We start from the raw sequence: 19,908 nt of genomic DNA, 5'->3' as shown, positions 1-19,908 counted from the left end.
AGAAAAAGAGAGGAGACAACTCCACAGCTCTGTAGCCATCTGATTTATACATGGCACAAGTAGATAAACTGGTTTGATAACGTGTTTTTGAACTTTTTCAAATGGGCTTCTCCACGTTCTCAGTGTCTCCAGTTTTCAGCATAACGGATATGCAGATGATCACGGACGGCAGGAGTCATGGAGCCACCTGTAACCACTTTCTGCATTTTTAAAGTCTGATTCAATTGGTTTGGAACAAATGTCCATCTTTCTGCCAGGATTATGATCCTTATTTTAGCTTATCCACAGTGCATTTTATCCTGCAGTCTTTCCCATCCAGCTGCTTCGGGCCCTGGACTGCTCCATTCTTTCACTCCATTAGCTAACGGGCACTTTGTCCTTGCTCAAATCTGTCATTTCCTGCTCCCACAGCATGAAATAATGGATCCACAAATCTTGGGCAGAGTAATCCTTCCTTCACTTACTGCTTACAGCTTCCTAAAGTTTCCATAGATCTCATCTGTTTGAGGTGTCACGTCACTTGCACGTTCTTCCTTCAGCAAAAGACTAAATCTCTTAATCTCACAGCTCCCTTAAAAAGTGACCTAATACAGATGCTCGTCAGGAATGAGGTTCTTGTGTAAATAGTACGTATTAAGAACGCACCTCTTTCAAACACCCTTTTAGCTCCTTACTTTGTTTGCATCATAACATAGTATTACGCACATTTTTCATATACATTTGAATATGAACCTGATTTTACAGAACAGCGTGAGCATCCCATCCTCTGTCATACACACACCTGAATACACCACTCAGTTCTCTGTCAGTGCAAATGCACTGCGAAATACACATTCTGTGTTTTTCAGATCTGACCAGGTACATTAACAGGAAAATTTTAGTTTTATTATGCTAAATCAGCACTCTAGTAATATCACCATGCCATACAACAAATAACTGTTTCAGAAGCATATTATTACACAGTGAATTACTAAGTTTTGTGGGAATCAGCTTATGAACTGCCCCTGTGGACTCTTACTGCCTTTTAAGCATTGTGTTAGCATTTTCACCTTCAGTGCCTTTTCATCGCACTCCAGAAAAATCAGTAAATCAGTTTCTGTCTAAACATTGCATTTGTTCATGCCCAATCACTACTTGAGAGTAGTACAAATTTTCCCTAGCATAATATCATTGGTTACTGGTCTTAAGCAGAACCACAGAAAGATGTATGTGTGCTCTTATGGTTCTTACTTTCTAGAGACATGAGGAATCTTATTTTTTTTATTCTGGTAGGAGTTTTTCCACAATCTGTTATTGTAGACAGCTAGATGACCAAGCAATAAAAGGTAGTTCTTATAAGTGGTACCAGTCTTTGACTGAGAACAACTATCTTATTGCTATCAAATTCACTGCACACCTACTGCTTAAGTCATTATTAAGAAAAATATGTCTTATTTTGCATCCCAATAGAGCGGAATTTCTGAAACGCATAGAATTTTTTCATTCAAGTGTTGCATGAATGGGTTATTAGATTATACAATGCAACTTAAGAATGTTTGCTATAGTATCACAAACCAAGCAAATGCTTAGTTCAATTTTAGAAATGAGCTGCTGACAGCAATGGCCAAACTTGTGCGGGACGGTACAACTTATACACTACCTTTGTTTATATTTTCTCTTTTAAGTTAAGATCTAAATTATAACACATTAGAAATGAGCATAAAAGTCATTCATGAATAATTGAGATTTTTTCTCCAGGCTATTATACCTTGGAAAGAATATGTCAAAAAAGTCTCCTAGGATATTACTTGTAGTTACATATAAGTGAAAAATGTATCCCCGATAACTAATATTAACTTGTGAGAACATGGGAAAATACTTCACATGATCTACACAGTAATTTTGTATCCATGCGTATAACCTCTTCAGTTTGTATAAACCAAAGAACAGAGAAAACAGGTGCCCATATGAGTCAGCTCATGACAATTTTAACTGGATGCTATTAGATGGGTTTATCCACAGTGAGCGTGGATTTGGCTAGAAAGCATAGGAACATCACTGTAGGCATTCTAAATTTAATTAGGACCGAAACTGACACAAGTTAATGCAAACGTGAGAGAACACAGGATATATGTATGCAGTTTGGAGATCTGTTTCTTTTTTCCCTGAAGCAAAGGTGGCACCATGTTTTCCTATACAGATACAGCCATTTTGGACTTTCTGGAAGACGGATGTAGTAGCTGCACAATGCAACTCTTTCTATAAAAGTCCACTCTTGCTTTGCAAAATTATTATAATACTGAGCCAGCCTTGAACTAAACCGACCGACTGTATGCTGTGCAAATGTGTTCAGCAGAGATTATGAAATAATCTCTAGAAATACTAGACCTTTCTCATAATTGATTCTACCTAAACGGAATCTCCAGCATAGTAAACCTAATATTATTAATCTTTTCTTTGTGCTGCTACTTTTATGAAACGTTCCTTGTAGTGCAGCATATTTTTATAAGCATCTATTAATCTACTGATTTTCATAGCAAGGGTATTTGCAGTTCCCATTAGTGATAACGGCACATTACTCTGTATTACCATATCATGATCCAATGAAAAAAATACAGATAAGATATCTGTAAACTGTAATCTGCGTGTACGGGACACTTTAGCTGCTTTTATCTATCACAGTTCCAGTAAGAGCATCTTTTTTTACAGTATTGATTACACTGTGGGGTTTTCTAATATCTCCTTGGGGTAATGCTCTAATGCACATACGCTTTCCACAGGTTCGCACTAATAGACATTGTAACTGCAGCTACAACCAAAACTGCATAAAGAGTTGTTCCGTCTCAGTTGTACAAATTACAATTACAGTAGCACCTTTAAGAAGACTTCCAGTAAGCAACAGGACTGAGAAAGAAAAAAAAATAAAAATCTTCTGTTCAGGTGCTGTTTGCGTAACCAAGAAGGAAGAGAGAGTTTTTTAAAAGACTATTATGTGGAACGCATTAACATCTGCAAATGTCTTTGGTGTGTTATGAAATCAGCCACTGACCTGGCGACACTGTATCTAGCCAATAACCTAACTGCAGGCAATTGTTTTTTACAAAAAAATATATAAAGAGACATTGTCAGAAGGACTATAATCCAAGGTACTTTCCTCACAGGCCTGTGACCAAACAGCAATACTTTGAAATCATGTCTGATTTCTTGCTCATTTTCCCAGCAATTGCTAAAGAAAGCTGAGAAGATTTTCTTAAGGCTGCAAACAAAAAGAAACTGCAATACAACTATTATGTTTTTGTCTGATGTTCACAGTGTCATAGTATTTTGTCATTAAAGACATAATGATGACTTACCGAGCAGAAACATCTACTTGACACTAAACACATAATGCCATTTAACAAACTGGAATAGAATCCTTTTTCCTTTTTAACCTTAAGGTAGTAACATCACTCTGAGTATCCATGTAATTTTTGAGCAAATGGCCTAAATGGTTAGTTGCTAAAAAAAGAAAAAAGGGTAATCTAAAAACCTTCATAAAAGGTGAAAATTTGAAATATTCAGGTAATCAATTTGATATTTTGTTCAACTTTGATTTTCCCTTACTTAGGTACAAAAGCTGAGACCAAATTTTTTTTTTCTACTATCCACTGCTTTTTGTAGCAACATACAGTTAAACTGCTTGAAGAATTCTAATGAGGTGGTTTGAATATTTCCAAACCTTATGAACAAGAACTGCAGGAAGGAATTTGACTGGAAAAAATGACCAAATTGATTAGATAAACATAAATATATATATCTATATCTAACAAAAAAATCTTGTCCAGTTTTCAGGCTTTAAAGATAATGTTTCAGAGATGAATAACTGCATGAATAAATTTATGTGTAGCAAATTAATTATATTACCATCAGTTCGTTTGACTGTTACATACATGCCATTGCACTACAGTTTATTAAACAGAAATGACTGGGACTAAGCATAAGGGAATTCTGTTTGGATTACCTGCAAAATTTCCCATCAAAACTCAGATGCTGTTTTCATCCATTGTGACATAATTCCATATTATTTGCAATAATTACTTACCGATCATTCTAGAGACTACCAGCTGCCTATTTTACCTATTTCTTTCAGAACGGCTGTTTCAGAAACTTTCAGTTGTATAATTGGGAAGTATACGCATGGCACAAAGGGAGTATGAGTAGTGGAAGAAGAGCGCTTAAGGAAGTCCTGTGAGGAATGATATTGACTGGGTGTGAACTGGTATTCCTCCCTCTGAATCACTGCGGAAACATTACACCAGCGTGATGTACCTGTGTTTTGGGTACTTGATCCAAATGCAATTTTCTTACAGTAGAAGAGCTGGTTGCTACGCCGTTGCCTCTTCTAATGTGGGTATTGTGCTAATATTGCTCTAGACTTTATCCCTGCACCGCTGAAATGAACCGGAAGACTCTGATTGAATGGAACTTACTGGATCAGGCCACAAACGAAGAAAAATGTAAACTCAAACAAAGTCCATAACCGATTTAGAAGGAAACGTTACATTCTACTAGACATCTCATCCCAGGGTTTTTGTACTTTGCTAAAGGCAATGGAAGTCACTGGTTATTAAATGAAATACAGAGCAGGACACAACTAATTGATAATTATGTATAATTTACATTGATTTTGATAATGTGAAATACTACTGGCCTTTCTGAAAGGGCTCTGTGTGTCAAGATAAATATAACTAACTGAAAACTTAAAACCTTCTGTCATTACCTCCTTTTTTTGGATTGCGTTTACAACTGATTTATGACTAAAACCAACTCTAATCCTCCTTTTAAAAATATATTGTGTCTTTCATAAGAGAATTCTATGTATTCAACCTTTTCTCCGCATTACTTGGAAATTTTCATCAAAGTATCTTTGAACAAATCACAAACACAATGGATTACACCTTGAACATCTCCATGAGGTGATTAAGCTGTACTATTACGTTTTACACATGGGAAACTGAGGTATAGGGAGACCGAGTGAATTTACTAAGGGAACATGAATAAACTATGAAAGGCAGCTCAGGTCTTGTTCGAAGATTTCTTAACCACAGAGTCATATTTCCTCACTGAACAGAGACCAGGGAAGGAAGGCAGACTGTCTCATTCTTAATTGTGAGAAAAAAATGAATTTACTGATCTTTTCTGTCTTCTCGCCTGCAGTGGAAGTGAGCTAATCAATCCTCGACTTAATGCAGTGCACTTTAGAAGCTGATACGACATTGCCCTTTATGTTCGAGGAGGAGCTCTCCAAGTGAGAGGCCATTTGCTCGGAGTGCTCTGCTTCGCTTCACGTTTCACAGCGGGTACAACTGAGTTCAGGGCCAGCTGCTCAGCATCTGAAAAGGCAAAGCTGTACATTGCTTTCTGGGAGAGGTGAACTGCTTGTGGGAACTTCAAGGGCATCAAATACCAATGTTACATGCTATCTAAGAGATGCAACATGCAAGATCATGAGGGATGTGTGAATCTGCTGCAACAACCCTCTTTTCCACCCCAAAAGATTGCATTTGACATTTTTTACCTATTGTCTTATATTGCCTAAACATTTCAAATTACTTTAGGCAAATTAACTTTGATATCTTCAAATTAACATTACTTAGTCGCTTTTTTTCCTCCATACTGAAAATGTAGCTTATAGGTGTCATCAATTAATTACTACTTCACAGCCAAATACTTCCAGAAAAGTTCCAGAAAAGTGGACAGCTATATTACCAACAGGGCAACTCAAGATGCAAGATATGCAGCTTCACTAAATATAAACTTTGTCTGTCCTGCTTGCAACTAAGACAAAGAAAAATGCCAGTACAGCAAATAATTTAGTAAGATCAACCTCAGCATAGCTTTTACCCTCAGTCTTACATCAGAGTGAAATTTATGTACCATGAAAGCTAAACAGATCAATAATATTCAAACACTGGGAGACAAAATTCTGTCTTTGGATACACACAGCTGCTATTCATTGCAGAAGGAAATAAGCACTGGCTTCCAAGGACTGAAATAATCTGGATTGTGCTTTTTTACTTAGTAGAATTCTTGCTTTGTATGTGGATTGATCATGGAAAGCCTAAGGAAATGCAAGCTATGAATGAAGCTGAAGAAATGGTCCATCCTATCTGATATGAGATCTACGATCATGATTAAAGCCCTGGTTCTGAAGAGTATGGTGGAAGTTTCAAATACATTATACTGAAGTTTCAACATTTATTCGAAGTAAACACATAATCAGAAAGTAATAAAAAAGGAAAAGAAGTGCTGGTATATGAATCCAGTTTAGATTGATTTCGGCTTTCATAAATCTCTAATATGTACAAAAATTGCAAAATAAAGGATATACACACGTCTTGGAAACCACTGCTTCTCTGAAAATATTATCAGATAATTAAATGCTATATTGTAATGCTTGAATTTGGGAGGAAAAAAGAGAATAAGGGTAATAAAGGCAGCCTTAATTGTATTGGTTCTTAACTGCTGAATACTCAGCTTTGCATCTTCAGTGTATTTTTTATGACAAATTACCTTCATTTACTTATTGTTTCATTTTTAAAAAATGTATCTTTCCATGAAGGAAACATTTAGACTTGATTCTCTGCTCTTTGGCTTGTCACAAGAGTGCAAAGTGAGCATAAACCATTACCTAACAGGCATGGTAGCATTTTATAAACAATTAGTAGAATAAAGTACAAAACAGGACTAATCAGGCAGCAAGACAAATGTGAGACTACGCTTTAATAATTACCTGTGTTGTATCTGGATCTGCCTGTAAAGCAGATGCAAAGGCAAAAAACACAGAGGTGTTCTCTAATTGTCACCCAGCAAATTGCACTTAAGGCTTATTAAAAGATAATGTAGAAACAAGCAGTTTTAATGGATTTATCCTGTTCTCCTGGGGATGCTGGAACCACTATCAAATGTTTAGTTCAGAGCTAATGCACTTGCCCGTAAGGCAAGTAATGTACTTGTGTATCTATAGGAGATGAAAGACACTAGTGAATAGTGGAAAAGTCCTGAAAGTAAAAGACTGAGTCTTCAACTTAAAACAGAGGCTGGGGGAAGAACAGTTGTTTGCTGTACAAGGAAAGCTTTTACAAAGTGTCTTAGTGTGAAGTTTAAGAATAGGCAGGATTAAAAATAGCATGCAGGTTGCTTGTTATTTTAGATTTTCTTTTACTCAAATGTTTTATTCTCGTTGATAAAGAAAACAATTTTAAGAAAGCTGTCATTGGTTAATGTTTCTAAAAGGAAAGAAATACAAAATAGAAGTGGATTCACAGGGCGACTAGCTCACAGGGTTCACGAGGAGATGCAGCAGCCAGGTTCCACTCCTACTGCGTAAGCACCGCACAGCTCCATTCTAAATAAAATGGGGAGATAAACTCTATACTCATGGGGAATAAAACCCCCAAGAAACAGGACAGGGAAATTCAAGCCCTCGCTGCTGGACTACATGACTGTGTTAGGGGAATGTCCTGTAGGAGGAAAAGGATGAACCTTTTCTCCAAACAGCAGATGTAGAACTGCTGTGAACAATGCAGGTCCTTTAAGTGACTTTCTCTAGGGACAAAGTCACGATTTCGCTTCCTTTTTTAAATTTTCTTCCCCCCCGCCCCCACCATAAAGTTATTTCAGACAAAAGGCGTAACTAGTTTTTGTAAAAATGTGAGTCGCAATGAAGCTGTATCATCTTACCGGTGAAGAACAGTAATCAAGGACAAGAAGAATGAAGAGGCAAATTATTCTTCTGGGTTGAGATACCTAATAAACTACAGAGGAAATCCTGACTGCCTCTTGGTATGCGACAGAGCTCTCATCCTGCTCCTATAGCTGATATACAGCCCTTCAGCTGAACAGAACACTTCTCCTTTACTTGCATACTCAACTCATTGGTTTGTGGAAAGGACAGGGCCATGTGAGCTATAAATAACCCCTAATTACTTATCAGTGTAGGGTTCATTTAAAGCACCATTTACGGTCTAATGACCTATCTAGCATGGTAGTACTAGTGTATGCTGACTAGCACAATTGTCTTGCTCACGATTAGGCAATGTTGGAGAAGTTTATACACAAATGTTTTACAATCAGTGACTGCCTGGGCAAGAGCTAATAACAGTGTTTCAGAACAAGATTAATACTGGTTAAAAGAAGATTAAATAAGGCCAGAGCTTTCATTATTAAATATATGGGGCAATATACGCTGCTATTATTGAGTGACAACTTTAAGACTAAATAATGAAATCAAGCATTCACTGAGGCACTACATTTTTTCTAGTAACATCTGGCACCATGAATACACCTACAATCAGAAATAAAGAAGCTTTAACTTATTAAGACAACTGTAGACTGGTACTGCAGTATAAGCACTCAGTAGTAATGACGGTTCTGATTATGGTTCAGTATGTAATATCAAAGAAAATGGGCTAGGGAATGACCAAATGACATAGTGGACATGCCCCCAGGTGCAAGGTCGTGCCATACTAGAGGATCTCTGAGGCAGATCCAAGTAAGATGACACACTGATACAGCACAATACAATGCTATGAAGAAATGCTAACTTAGCTCCTGGGAACAGTTCTGTCCACTTTATCTGTCTTAATTAGCAGGCCTAATTAACTTCAACAAAATAATGCCATTTGGTATGGCTACAGCGCTTTTTAGGCAAGCCTGGGGATGTCTGTGTTGCAGGTGATAGGTACCCAATGGGGTTCTCAGACTCGCAGAGCTCAGCCCTCCAGTACATACAGGATGTAGCTGTGGTTACTAACATCACCACCTGCTATGCTGACCAAAGAGCGTTTCTAACTCCCCTCTTCCTCCAGTCATGTCACATTCAATCTTATTGATTAACTGCCAAAAGAAAGTTTATAATTAACCCCAACTGTAATCTCCTTGTCTTTGCCTTTACAGTCTCTCTGAATCCCCCATGAGACTACACGATTCTTTTTTTCTTCAGGTCTCCGGAAAAATGAGGGTGGAATACATTTGTTGAAATGTGTGAATGCAGAATGAGATTCACTAAAATGAAAAGGTTTCATATTTTGATACCCTGATGACACCCTGCATTCTGGTGGATGCTGCCCTGTTCTCGCTTCCATAACCTCAGCCCCCCCAAATCTGTAGTATGCCTCTAAGCTAAGGCTATATTCTAAGGGGAACTTTGTAAATTGTAAAGTTGGAGTGAAAATAGACTTGAAATCTGCCACCAAATGGCGTGACCTTTCTCTGGGCAGCATTAGCCTTTTTGGTTTTTTTCTATGCTGTCTCTGTGTTCAGCATCAACTCATGGACCTGCCTCTCCTCTTTCAATTACTATATCAGTTTCTGTCATGAAAGAGGAATCTGTTGGAGAAACAGGAAGATGAGATCTTCTTACCTATTGAGGACAACAGCAAACCTAAAAAGCAAACCCATGTTAAATGCATAAAATATAATCACTTTCTTGTTCTTCTCCTATTTTTATAAGGCCTGACACTCCAGCATTTTAGCTCTGCAGGATTGAGACTCTCTGTTGCTGTATTTACACAGCAGCTAATTCATTTCTGGCCTGATCCTGGTCTTGACTTCTGGCCACTACCATAATTAGATTAGCATAATAACAGCAATTAGAATGTTCTTTTTCTAACAGACTGGATAGCTTTGGACGTTTGATCTGACCTATTCAGAAAGTTAGAGATATGAAAGATCTGAAAAAGACATTTCTGAGGACATAGAACAAAAAAAGATACTTTTGTAATTGCATGTCTAATTTCAGCTCATTACTCTCTCATTATCTTTTAACCTTCGCATCTTCACACTTGGAAAGGAAAAGATTTCTTACCATATGAAGTCAGTAACATATCACTTGCACTGCTGGTGAAATTCTCTCTCTGTTCTCATTTGTTTGTACCATAAATACAGAATAATTTGAGGACCAGACACTACACAAATATTAGCACCCTATAAGCACAGATATGGTTGTATAAAATAAATGCAAATCACTGTTGTTTCATGAATAAGCTGCAAAGAAGAAAAAAAAGGCCCAAATCTAATGAGCTAATGAAGTCAGTTCTCAATGAGAAACACGATACCGTCTCCATGCAAAATCTATACATGAAAATAATGCCAGACTCCCTAGATCAGGAAAAAATAGAACTGTTTTGGACTTAATTTATTAAAGTTTGCATAAAACTTTTCATACTATGCAAAGGCTAAACATTGTTACGAATTTAAAGTGGAAGAAAATCTAGAACGAAGTTATGAACTCAGTACCAGATTTTAGCAGAGTGTTGTTTGCAAGGCACGTCACAGCTTGGCAGAGCGTAGCCCTGATCTTGGCAGCCATGGAGACCTGAACTGTGCTTAGGGATGCCCTTTCCTCCCTCACCCAAAAAGCAAGCTGTTTCCCCTGACAGCAGCAGTCTACCCTGTCACGTGCGAATGTGCTGCCTTGGCTTTCGGAGAGACATGCAGCCGCTGTACCCTTCTCTAGCACGAGGCCACTGCTACGGAAGCTGCTGTTCCCTCTGTCTTCTCCATGTCACAACAGCAGCCTCCTAGCTAGACTGTCGTGGGCAAGAATGAAAGGAGAAGAGAAGGCAGAGGGGTGAGATGGCTGCGGGCCCCTGTCGCGAAGGAGGGAGGCAGCACTGCTGCAGAGCAGCGATTCTCCAGCAGCAGCTGCAGCACCACGCATCCCCCGAGCGGCCATTCTGAACTGCTCTCAGGACAAAGCAGTGTACACTGGATGTTTCAGTATTTATCCTCTCTTAGGGAATGGAGTTATGGCATTCATTTCCTGAATTTATGCTGAAGGGAGTGGCTGGATATATTTGGGAATATATAAAGTTGGAAAAAACAGAAACAGGATCTTGGATGAGCTAATTTAACCTTTTTTATCGCACCAGCAATCCTTTTGCAAATGATGATGGACTATTTCATTGCCTCTTGATTGGATGCAGAAAGGAATCAACTTTATAATGCAAAAGATGCTGCTTCAGGAGATTAATACTAAATTGAATCAGGCAAAGATTACAATCGCAGCCCCGGACACCATATATGAACAGATGGTAGCCTATGTTAATAACTTGGAAGGCGAGACTGACATAGCAGAACGCAATGCATTCTAATGAACTCCGTTAAAACCACGAGGATCGAGTGTGACCGTATTTAAGGTCTTGCTTCTAATTTTGCACATTTTGAAGGAAAAAAAATTATTGTTATTAAAAACTGGAGAATCAAACTCAGTTTGTAGAATATCCATGGAAATAATTAATGATTTAAAAACAGCAAAGTTGGACAGAGAAATAGCATGCTGATCTGTATTTTGTGACTAGATTTATTGAGGTTTCTGTTTAGGAATAAAACCATAGAAGGTGAAATTATGCATATTTATAATAATTTAGAATTAATTTGCATTTCCTTTAATTATTATTTATACAAGGGAACTGTTTCACTACTGATTCTGGGAGTGACTTAGAAATTCTAATGACAAAAACGGCATTTACTCTCCTCAGACAGACAGTATCCACAGCAACACAGAGATGACACCGTATGTTGGGACTGGTTTGGAATAGATGTAGAAAGTCAAGTGCCTCCTAATGAGTCCTCCATATCTCTCTCTGCAGAATTAAGATATTAACTTTAATATTTGTTTTAAAGTCCTGATCCAGCCCAACCATCCACACTTCATATACTGTATAAGTAACTCTTTCTCAAGAGCTTCCTGTTCTATTCCTTACAACCGCGAAACAAACAATGACTTGATCTGAAGCTGCCTTTTGAGTAATCAGTATGCTCTACTTAACAAATAGAGTGAATTATCCTTCATGAATTATCTCGTTGCAGTACAGAATGTTTATAGTTCAATGGCTAAAACACTACAAGCACTGGGGACGGTTGTGTACAGAGCATAACTATACATTCAAAGTTATGAACACATGACGATATAATGGCTATTAGAAATTCTTATTAATCTGTGCTAGCTATCTGTAAGTGCAATCAGAACACTGAGTTGCTGAACCACCACCTTCTGACACCTGTTCCTGATTTACAGCCTCTCCAGATATAAAGTTGTTCTCACTGATGTAACCAGGAATATGTTCTAACACAAAATAGTGGCTTTCATTTGGTTTTCATGCTTCTCAGCTCTTGGTAGCTTTTGGCTTCATTGATCACTCTCAAAGGATGATCTCCTGCCTGACATCAGCTTTCCCAAACTTTTACTTCTGATTCACTCTGACATGACTACAGAACATCACCTTCAAATATTAATTTGAACATCTCTTCTACCCACATCTTAGATTTGATTTCTCATGTCCCTGCCCATGGCAGGGGGATTGGAACTAGGTGATCTTTATGGTCCCTTCCAACCCAAACCACTCTATGTTTCCATGTCTTCTGTTGTCATTCTACACATTATAATCACTGCCCCTGTAATTCATTCCTTCCTTTCTTCCTATCTTTTTCTTATCCTGTGCTTAGTGTGCAAATTACACATTCAAATAATATAACTAACAAAACAAAGTAACACAACAGCAAATGGATAAAGATAATTCTTTCATTAATAGCCATTCTAGGTACTCATCTTTTCTCTCTTTTTCTTTATCATCATAAAAATCTACAGTATCAGCAAAGTACCACCACACTGATATTATCACATTAGACATTCTGGAGCAAATAATACAGAAATTAATCTTCAACTATTCTTTTTTTTTTTTAATCCTTTATGGCCGTTGAGTTGCGTTGTTGTTTAAATCCAACCTCATACTTTCACCACTGGCAGACTTGCTCTGTAGTTAGTAGCAGGTTTTACTGAAGATAATGTGAATTTTGCTTACCTAAAAATCACAATTAGCTGTTTTTGCTACAGTGGAAGTAAAAAAAAATTGGCTATCGCTATAAATCCTTTCTTTCTCTGAATAACAATTTTTACTGTATGGAGAGAAATTCTGTAAAGCCTGTATACATAAAAGACCAACAGAATGCATTTTATTACATATCTTACAATGCAAAAAACTAGTTTACTGACCAAATTCAGATTTGATCCATTTAGTTTCCAATTCATCTTAGCTACACTCTAATGGAAACTCTATACTCAGATGGAAACTAAGATCCTCTTTCATTTCCCTCATATTGAAACGTGAAATCTGTTTAGTAGGTAAAGAAAATTAGTGAACTTCAGCTAACATCATCATTTTTTATTCTCCAAAAAAACCCCACTAGTTCAACAGAGGTTTATGAACTTATTTTCAAGAGTCAGGATTTTAATAATGATCTAAAAGTTTGCGTGAATACATGTATATGGACTGGCAATATTTCTATCATTAATTAAGACTATTTCCTTAACTCCTTCTCGTCTGTATTTTTAAAAAAAGTTTCATTCAGGTATTTTTACTTGGTTTTCTGCAATAGCCATATTTTAATGAGTAGGTTTGAAACTATTAGTTAGAGATTATTTGCTATAGAGAACATAAGTATATTTTGTCTATGGTTAAACACAGGTTAAACGTATATCTTAAAGAATAAAAGGAAACTGCATTTGATTCTGTTGGAGTTAGAATGAATATAACCTGCCTTTTGAAAACAAAAATGTTTAATTATCTGTGTGTGTTTCCTCCATAATTTCATTTTGTAAATGTTTTTTACGGGCAAGTTAGCATTTTTCAGCTGGTAAGAAAAAATGGAATGCCTACAATGCTCTCTAGCAAGCATATTTGTGGTTCTTTGGACATTGATGATTTTGTCAGATTTAGGTAACAAGTAGCATTTCAAGTCACAGTTTGTCTCCTTCTTCTACAGATGACTTCATATAGTTGCAGTGCAATGATTTTCTCCCTTTACAACACTTCTTTTTCACTAACCTATGAAACATCTTAAACAAGTATGTCAGAAAACTCTTACCACCCACAGAAATCTGATGCCAGGTGTGATCTGTAGTGGCTAATCAGTCTTGGTGAACTCTCTAGTGCAATTAATAGTTTGTTCTAATTACCTTCCAGAGCATATTTCATGTCCTGGGCAAACAGAGTCCACATGATTTCAGCACTGATTTTCCCCATGTTCAGCTCTTGAGGGAACCTGCAATCAATCACATTACATCAGTTCACCTGCTGCTAGAAATTATGCTTACAACTGCACAGCAGAAAGGCAAATATTTCCGCAAAATAATTCCCCTAGTATGCACTTACTGTATTTTGTGTTTTGTGCAATTATACAAACCATCCAATCTTCAAATAAAAACTTCCCAAATAAAAAATTCAAATGAAAAATAAGTAATTAGTTGAATGTTGCACCAATTCCCTCACATGACATTTTAAATCAAGAAACATCCATCTATCTTGCAGAGAACTCCTCAAACTTTAGATAAATCAGATGTCTTATGAAAAACCTCAAACGGTTGGTTCAGATGGTTAGCAGCTACAGGTTTTCCTTAATTCCCTTATTACACTGGAAAATAGTGAAGTTCTCTGTGAAGCTATATTGGTTTATACTAGTTGAACCCAATTCACCGTTTGAAGACTTTCACCTTGAAGTATGGATAAAACAGTAAAGAACATAAAGGGTAGAAAAATGCATACTTTTGGTAAAACTTCTAGTTTTGGTCTTATGCTTCATGTCATCTTTGAAAAACAGTCCTTTTTAGGTATTTTTTGCTGTTATCAAGTAAGTATTTTTCTACAACTTTCTCACAGATCCCAGCTGCTTCTTATTCTATGTAAAAGAAAAGCCTTAATCTTTCATTTAGTATCTTCACTGTTAGCTACTAGCAAAAGCTGACATTTTAGTGACAGACACTGCATGTTTCACATCGTATTTAAAAGGAGAGCTATTTGTCTGTCTCTTTTAAAAAAAAAAAAAAAAAAAAAAAAGTCTGTCCTTACTGCCGGGGTGGGACTGACATCAAGACGAGCAGTTCTCAGGGCAGAGAAGCAGACCAAAGCAGGTCACGCAGCTAGAGAGCAGGAAGTCCTGCACAGAACCTCTGAGTCGTAAAAGAGCTGTTTATAGTACAGCGGTGCAGGGAGAGCCATGCGAATACACTAGCAGTTCACCATCAACACAGAAAATCATCAAAAAACATGTTCATAAGGAAACATGTGGAGCTGTATGGCTTTTGTCTTGAGTTTAGCACACGACTTTACGCTAGCAGAGAATTTGATCCGAAGTATTTTGACCTTGTATTGAAGCACTAATCAAATTCAGAAAATATTCTCTAAGAATTTTTGTAAAAATGTAAAATTTTTTTCTTATTGCCAAAGAAAGAACAAGAAAGATGTGCAACTTTAATAGGACAGCAATATAAGTAATGTATTCTTTCCATGGACGTATTTGACCCTGATAGTATCTGCAAAGAAAAATTACTTAAACAGCTCATTAGCTCTGTCACTTTAATATGAAGCATTTGCTAGTTGAGATCACTGATATGCCTTCATTGTGCTAATGGATGCTCAATTACAGAACTTTGTATTAATCCTGTTAACACAAAATTAATTGTTGTTCAAAAGCTCAAATGTATTTTAGCTGTAACTGTCTAAATTTCTTTACCTCCAGTCCAGTCTGAGTGCTCAGGCATGAACTTTGACAATGTTGCTCTGAGGAAATATTTAAAAGTTTATTTAATACTGACACTGTCTTTTGTCCATAATGCAAAGCTGGCCATAACGCAGGACTGGGTCTGACAAAAACGCATTTGTTTGATTAGTAGTGTATATATATGTGTATACATTTTAACTTGTGAAAACATGTGCCCACACAAACTACAGTTATCTTTGCACTATGTTGCTTAAATTACTGTGGTTTGGCACAGTGTGCTCGATGCATCCCACCAGACTTCAGTTAGGTACCTAAAGTTCATGTTCAGGGATACCAACTTGCGTGTCCCTCAGAAATATAAGCCTAATGCATAATCATCAACTGGAGATACCAACGAAATCATTCCACCCAGCCCCCAGGGTATGGATATTTGCAATTTCATCACTACATGGACACATTTTTGTATGCAGCCCTGCAGGACTGACTGCCATTCCCATATATCCTGCTTCATTTTATCCAACACAGTGACCTCTTAGCAGGAGATTACTGTGATGAAAAAAGATCATGCAACAGAAAGCACCACTGTGTTTTGGTAAAAAACTTTTACTTTTCACATGTAATTAATTTGCTTCGTGGCAGCTATGATACCCGTAGGTGTATTCATCAGAGACTCAAATAATAGATTTTTAATTTGTCCAAAGTAGGTTAGTAATGTAATGTGGACAGTTAACCTAATCAACATTTTCAGCCAGTGAAATTGATTTAACATGCTAATGAACTAGTACCTAATATTCCTGTGGATCTCATTGTGCTATGATATTGGCCATAAAATACACTTCTCCAAGCATTAACATGCTTGGAAATGACATCGCATATCTTGCCAGGGTTTAGCTAGGCTTTATTTCATTAAAGTTTCCTATAGTTTAATAGTGTGACTTCCAGATAATTTAATCCTGATTCAGAAAGTAAAACTACTTGCTTAACTCTGGCTTCAGCACTATTCCAGCCCCTTCTCCACACAATGATACCATTGCTTTTCCACTTTTTGCATTTATGATCAACACTCATGTCAGAGCCAGTAGTAAGAGGAATCCTGTAAGGAAAGTAAACTTCTAGTTTTCAACACTGCCTTCACAAGCTTGCATGTTTGCTACCACAGCTCAGACAGGTATGCACAACAGGAGCTGTGAGAAATACCGGTTTTGCACATTAGAAACAGCCATTTCACATCTGATTCACGGCTTTCTTTTATTCTGTCATTCATGACTTGTGTTGACACATGAAAATAAACTTTATTCTATTACTCTGCTCTGCATTCTTTATCCTCTTTACTGATGTACCGCAATTTGAGACAGTACAACATCTTGTACCACAAAACTAATTAGCCACAAACTACTTATTAAAAAAAATGAAAAAGAGATAAATATTTATTAAAAAAATTATAAAAAGTTAAACACATTCAGAAATAATTAGCTGTACAGGACTGACAGAATATATCATGCATTCCAAAGATTTGCTCTGAATGTCAACAAAAAGGAAATAAAGTTAAGACCTGTGTCAACAAGTATCATAGAATTGTGATAGAGCAAAATTTTGTCCTTAACTAGAAAGGCTATAATATCATGGCTACTATTTCAAACAATAGCAATGATGACTGTGATACACACTTTCTCCAAGCATCCAGTGCATCCAGTATTGACCACATGGACAGCAGACTGGATGTTTTTTTTAGCTAATGCAGCTATTTTTATAGAATTTTTGAACAATTTAAGCTGGAATAGACATCGAAGGTCATCTAGCTCAAAGCAGAGAGAACCTCAAAGTAATGTCAGGTTGCCCAGGGCCTGTACAGCTGAATTCTGACTACCTCCAAACATTAAAATGACACAATCTCTGTGGGTAACGTATTTCAGTGTTTGGCCCCTCTCACTGTAGAACATAGATTTGCTCCTTTATAGCTAATTTGAGTGTCCCTACCTGATAATTGTGCTCGGGTCTTTTACTGTGCACTTCTAGAAGTGGTTTGGCTCTGTCTTTTCCTTATAACATCTCATTAGGAAGTTGAAGAACGCAATTGGCACTGGCCTTAGCTGTGTTTTCCTCAGGCTGTACAGACTACTCCCTCAGCTCCTCCTTACACATCAGGTGTTCCATCCCCCTAATCTTCTTGGCTGTCCTCCAGTGTAGTTCTCCAGTTTGACAATTTCTGTCTTGTACTGGGGAATCAAAACTGGAAACAACCATCCAAATGCAGCGTCATAGGTTGTGAAGCAATCACTTCCTTCAACCTGTGGGCTGTGGTCTTTCAAATGCAGCCCAGTATGTTATTATGCAAAATACAACTCAGTGCACTAGCAGCTTTATTCATGAGGGTGGCAGGATTTGGTCTCTTCTTAAGGTTCTTAAATTGCTAAAAAGGTAGCTGAGCTTTTCATAGTACTGTGTTTTGATTAACATTCCTCCATTGCATGAAATTTGTTTTATTAACAAATGTCATGGTTTCTAAGAGCTCCTTTATCAAAGCCTGAAAAGAGGCAATTAAAAACACCCCTGGAATAAAAGATAAAATAATAAAAAAAAAATCTTTGAGATCTCTAGAGATAAAAAAATTATTTGAAATCCAAATGACCATTTCATTTCTTATTCAAATCAAACAATCACTTATGTATTTTAAATATAAACCCACGAGAAATCCACTGAAATAGGCATTTTAAAACATGTCACATTATCCACAAAAGTCTCGATTATCCAATTCATTTCCATTTGACAGAGTTCTTATGCAAGTGTGGGCATACTAAAATAGATCTCACGAAAATAAGTTAAAGCCTTGTAGAACTTCAAATAGTCATCAGATGTAGCTCATCAGAAACAGAAGCTTCCTTCCACACTTCTCCCAAATGTCAGAATGGAGGTTTTTCATTCAGTTAAACCCCACAGTAACTACCAGCAAAGCTGGTTCAGCTTCACTAATTGTAGCAGAGGTGGCACCATTCAAGCAGATGATGTTTTAGGTATTTCTTATACCATATCCCAGACCTTGCATTGATGGGCATGGAACAAACGACCATTGACCTCCATGCTGCTGATAATGCAAGATATCTTCCTCTTTCAGCTACATTACTTTTAGGACTTAAGGTGCAAACCAGTGATAGTAAACCTCATTAGACATCATGATCTGCATCTTCTGCACTGTGTCACACAGACAATGAATTTGCAGACCTCATTTAGAGGAGCAGCATTACTGATTCCATCACAGGTGTGATGAGGGAAGGCTGACGTAGACTGTGCTTGAAATCTAATGTCAAACATAGATTAGCATCTCTATGATAAGTACAAATGCCAATACAAATCGGTCCTACCAGAGCAAGTAGAGAAGCCAACTGTAAAATGACAAGATTGAAAGGAATGTTCCATTTAAGTCCACCAGCAGGACTGTTTGCATGAACAATGTGGGAAATGCCTGCAGTATTTCAATGAATATTGTGTTCATTTTTGTTGACTTGTTTATTATGAAGCAATCTGTCATACAATGACAAGCTAGTTAATGCCTGCAGAACTTTTTTCCAGTCATTATTCTTCTAGTAAAGAATCAAGAATGCTTCTAGTGGCTTACCATCTGCCAGGAGTTACTGGACAATATTGGAAATTTTCACAGCATGCTTCTAGTCTCTGTCACTTGCTGGCTAGTTTGTACCTTATCTAACGGAAGGGCTAAAAATTGTGTCATGTCTACTTCACAACATACACTGTTATCTGTTTTTTATCTCCCTAACTTTTATATGTATTTTAAACAATCTATCCCTATTGTTATAATACCATTTGTGCATTCATTTAAGAATATAAAGGCATGTGCACAACTTAAGGCTGCAGAATACTGATGAAGACTTTATATGTATATGTACTATATACAAGTGCAAGCCTTTTTTCCTGTGGGGAAGTGTAATTGGTATGGCTATAGCATGCACCCTCCTGCCACGATTATCCTCAGAGACAGCTTTATGTATGAATAGTCACGTTTACTTCAATTTGGTTACTCATGTTTCTAAGATTACTCATGTAATAATAATACATAATTTATCATTTGCATTACAATAGCACTTAGAGGCTCTGGTAGGTTTAAGAAATTACTATACAGGAACTTTAAAATATGTAATAAGAGAAAAATCACTGACCTTCAAAACTCACAGTTTAAAAAGACAAGTCAGGCAACGGGGAAGACGACAAAGTAAAAATGAGTTGCTTAAGGTCCTATAACAGGTGAATGTCAGTCAAGAAGAGAACATCAGTTTTTGAATCTTTCTTCTGAGACCCCTTTCTAGCCAGGACAGGGTTCTAGTTTGCTTTAATATACATACATATAAATATATATACACATACTATTACATGAAT

The 19,908-nt window shown here is 37.0% G+C and overlaps 1 protein-coding gene across 6 annotated transcripts in view; it reads right to left on the bottom strand.

Moving 5' to 3' along the window:
- The window catches only part of UNC13C (unc-13 homolog C), a 239,651-nt gene that overhangs the window by 41,542 nt on the left and 178,201 nt on the right, over window positions 1-19,908 (bottom strand). For all 6 annotated transcript variants that reach the window (XM_074600306.1, XM_074600305.1, XM_074600303.1 and 3 more), the window contains one exon: window positions 13,979-14,064. In XM_074600306.1, coding sequence (XP_074456407.1) covers window positions 13,979-14,064 — 86 coding nt within the window. The remainder of the gene's footprint in view (window positions 1-13,978; window positions 14,065-19,908) is intronic.

Source organism: Larus michahellis, chromosome 9, assembly GCF_964199755.1.
Source record: "Larus michahellis chromosome 9, bLarMic1.1, whole genome shotgun sequence".
NCBI classification, from domain to species: domain Eukaryota; kingdom Metazoa; phylum Chordata; class Aves; order Charadriiformes; family Laridae; genus Larus; species Larus michahellis.
The sequence above is the reverse complement of the archived record's forward strand: the minus strand, read 5'-3'. Positions and strand labels throughout refer to the sequence as shown.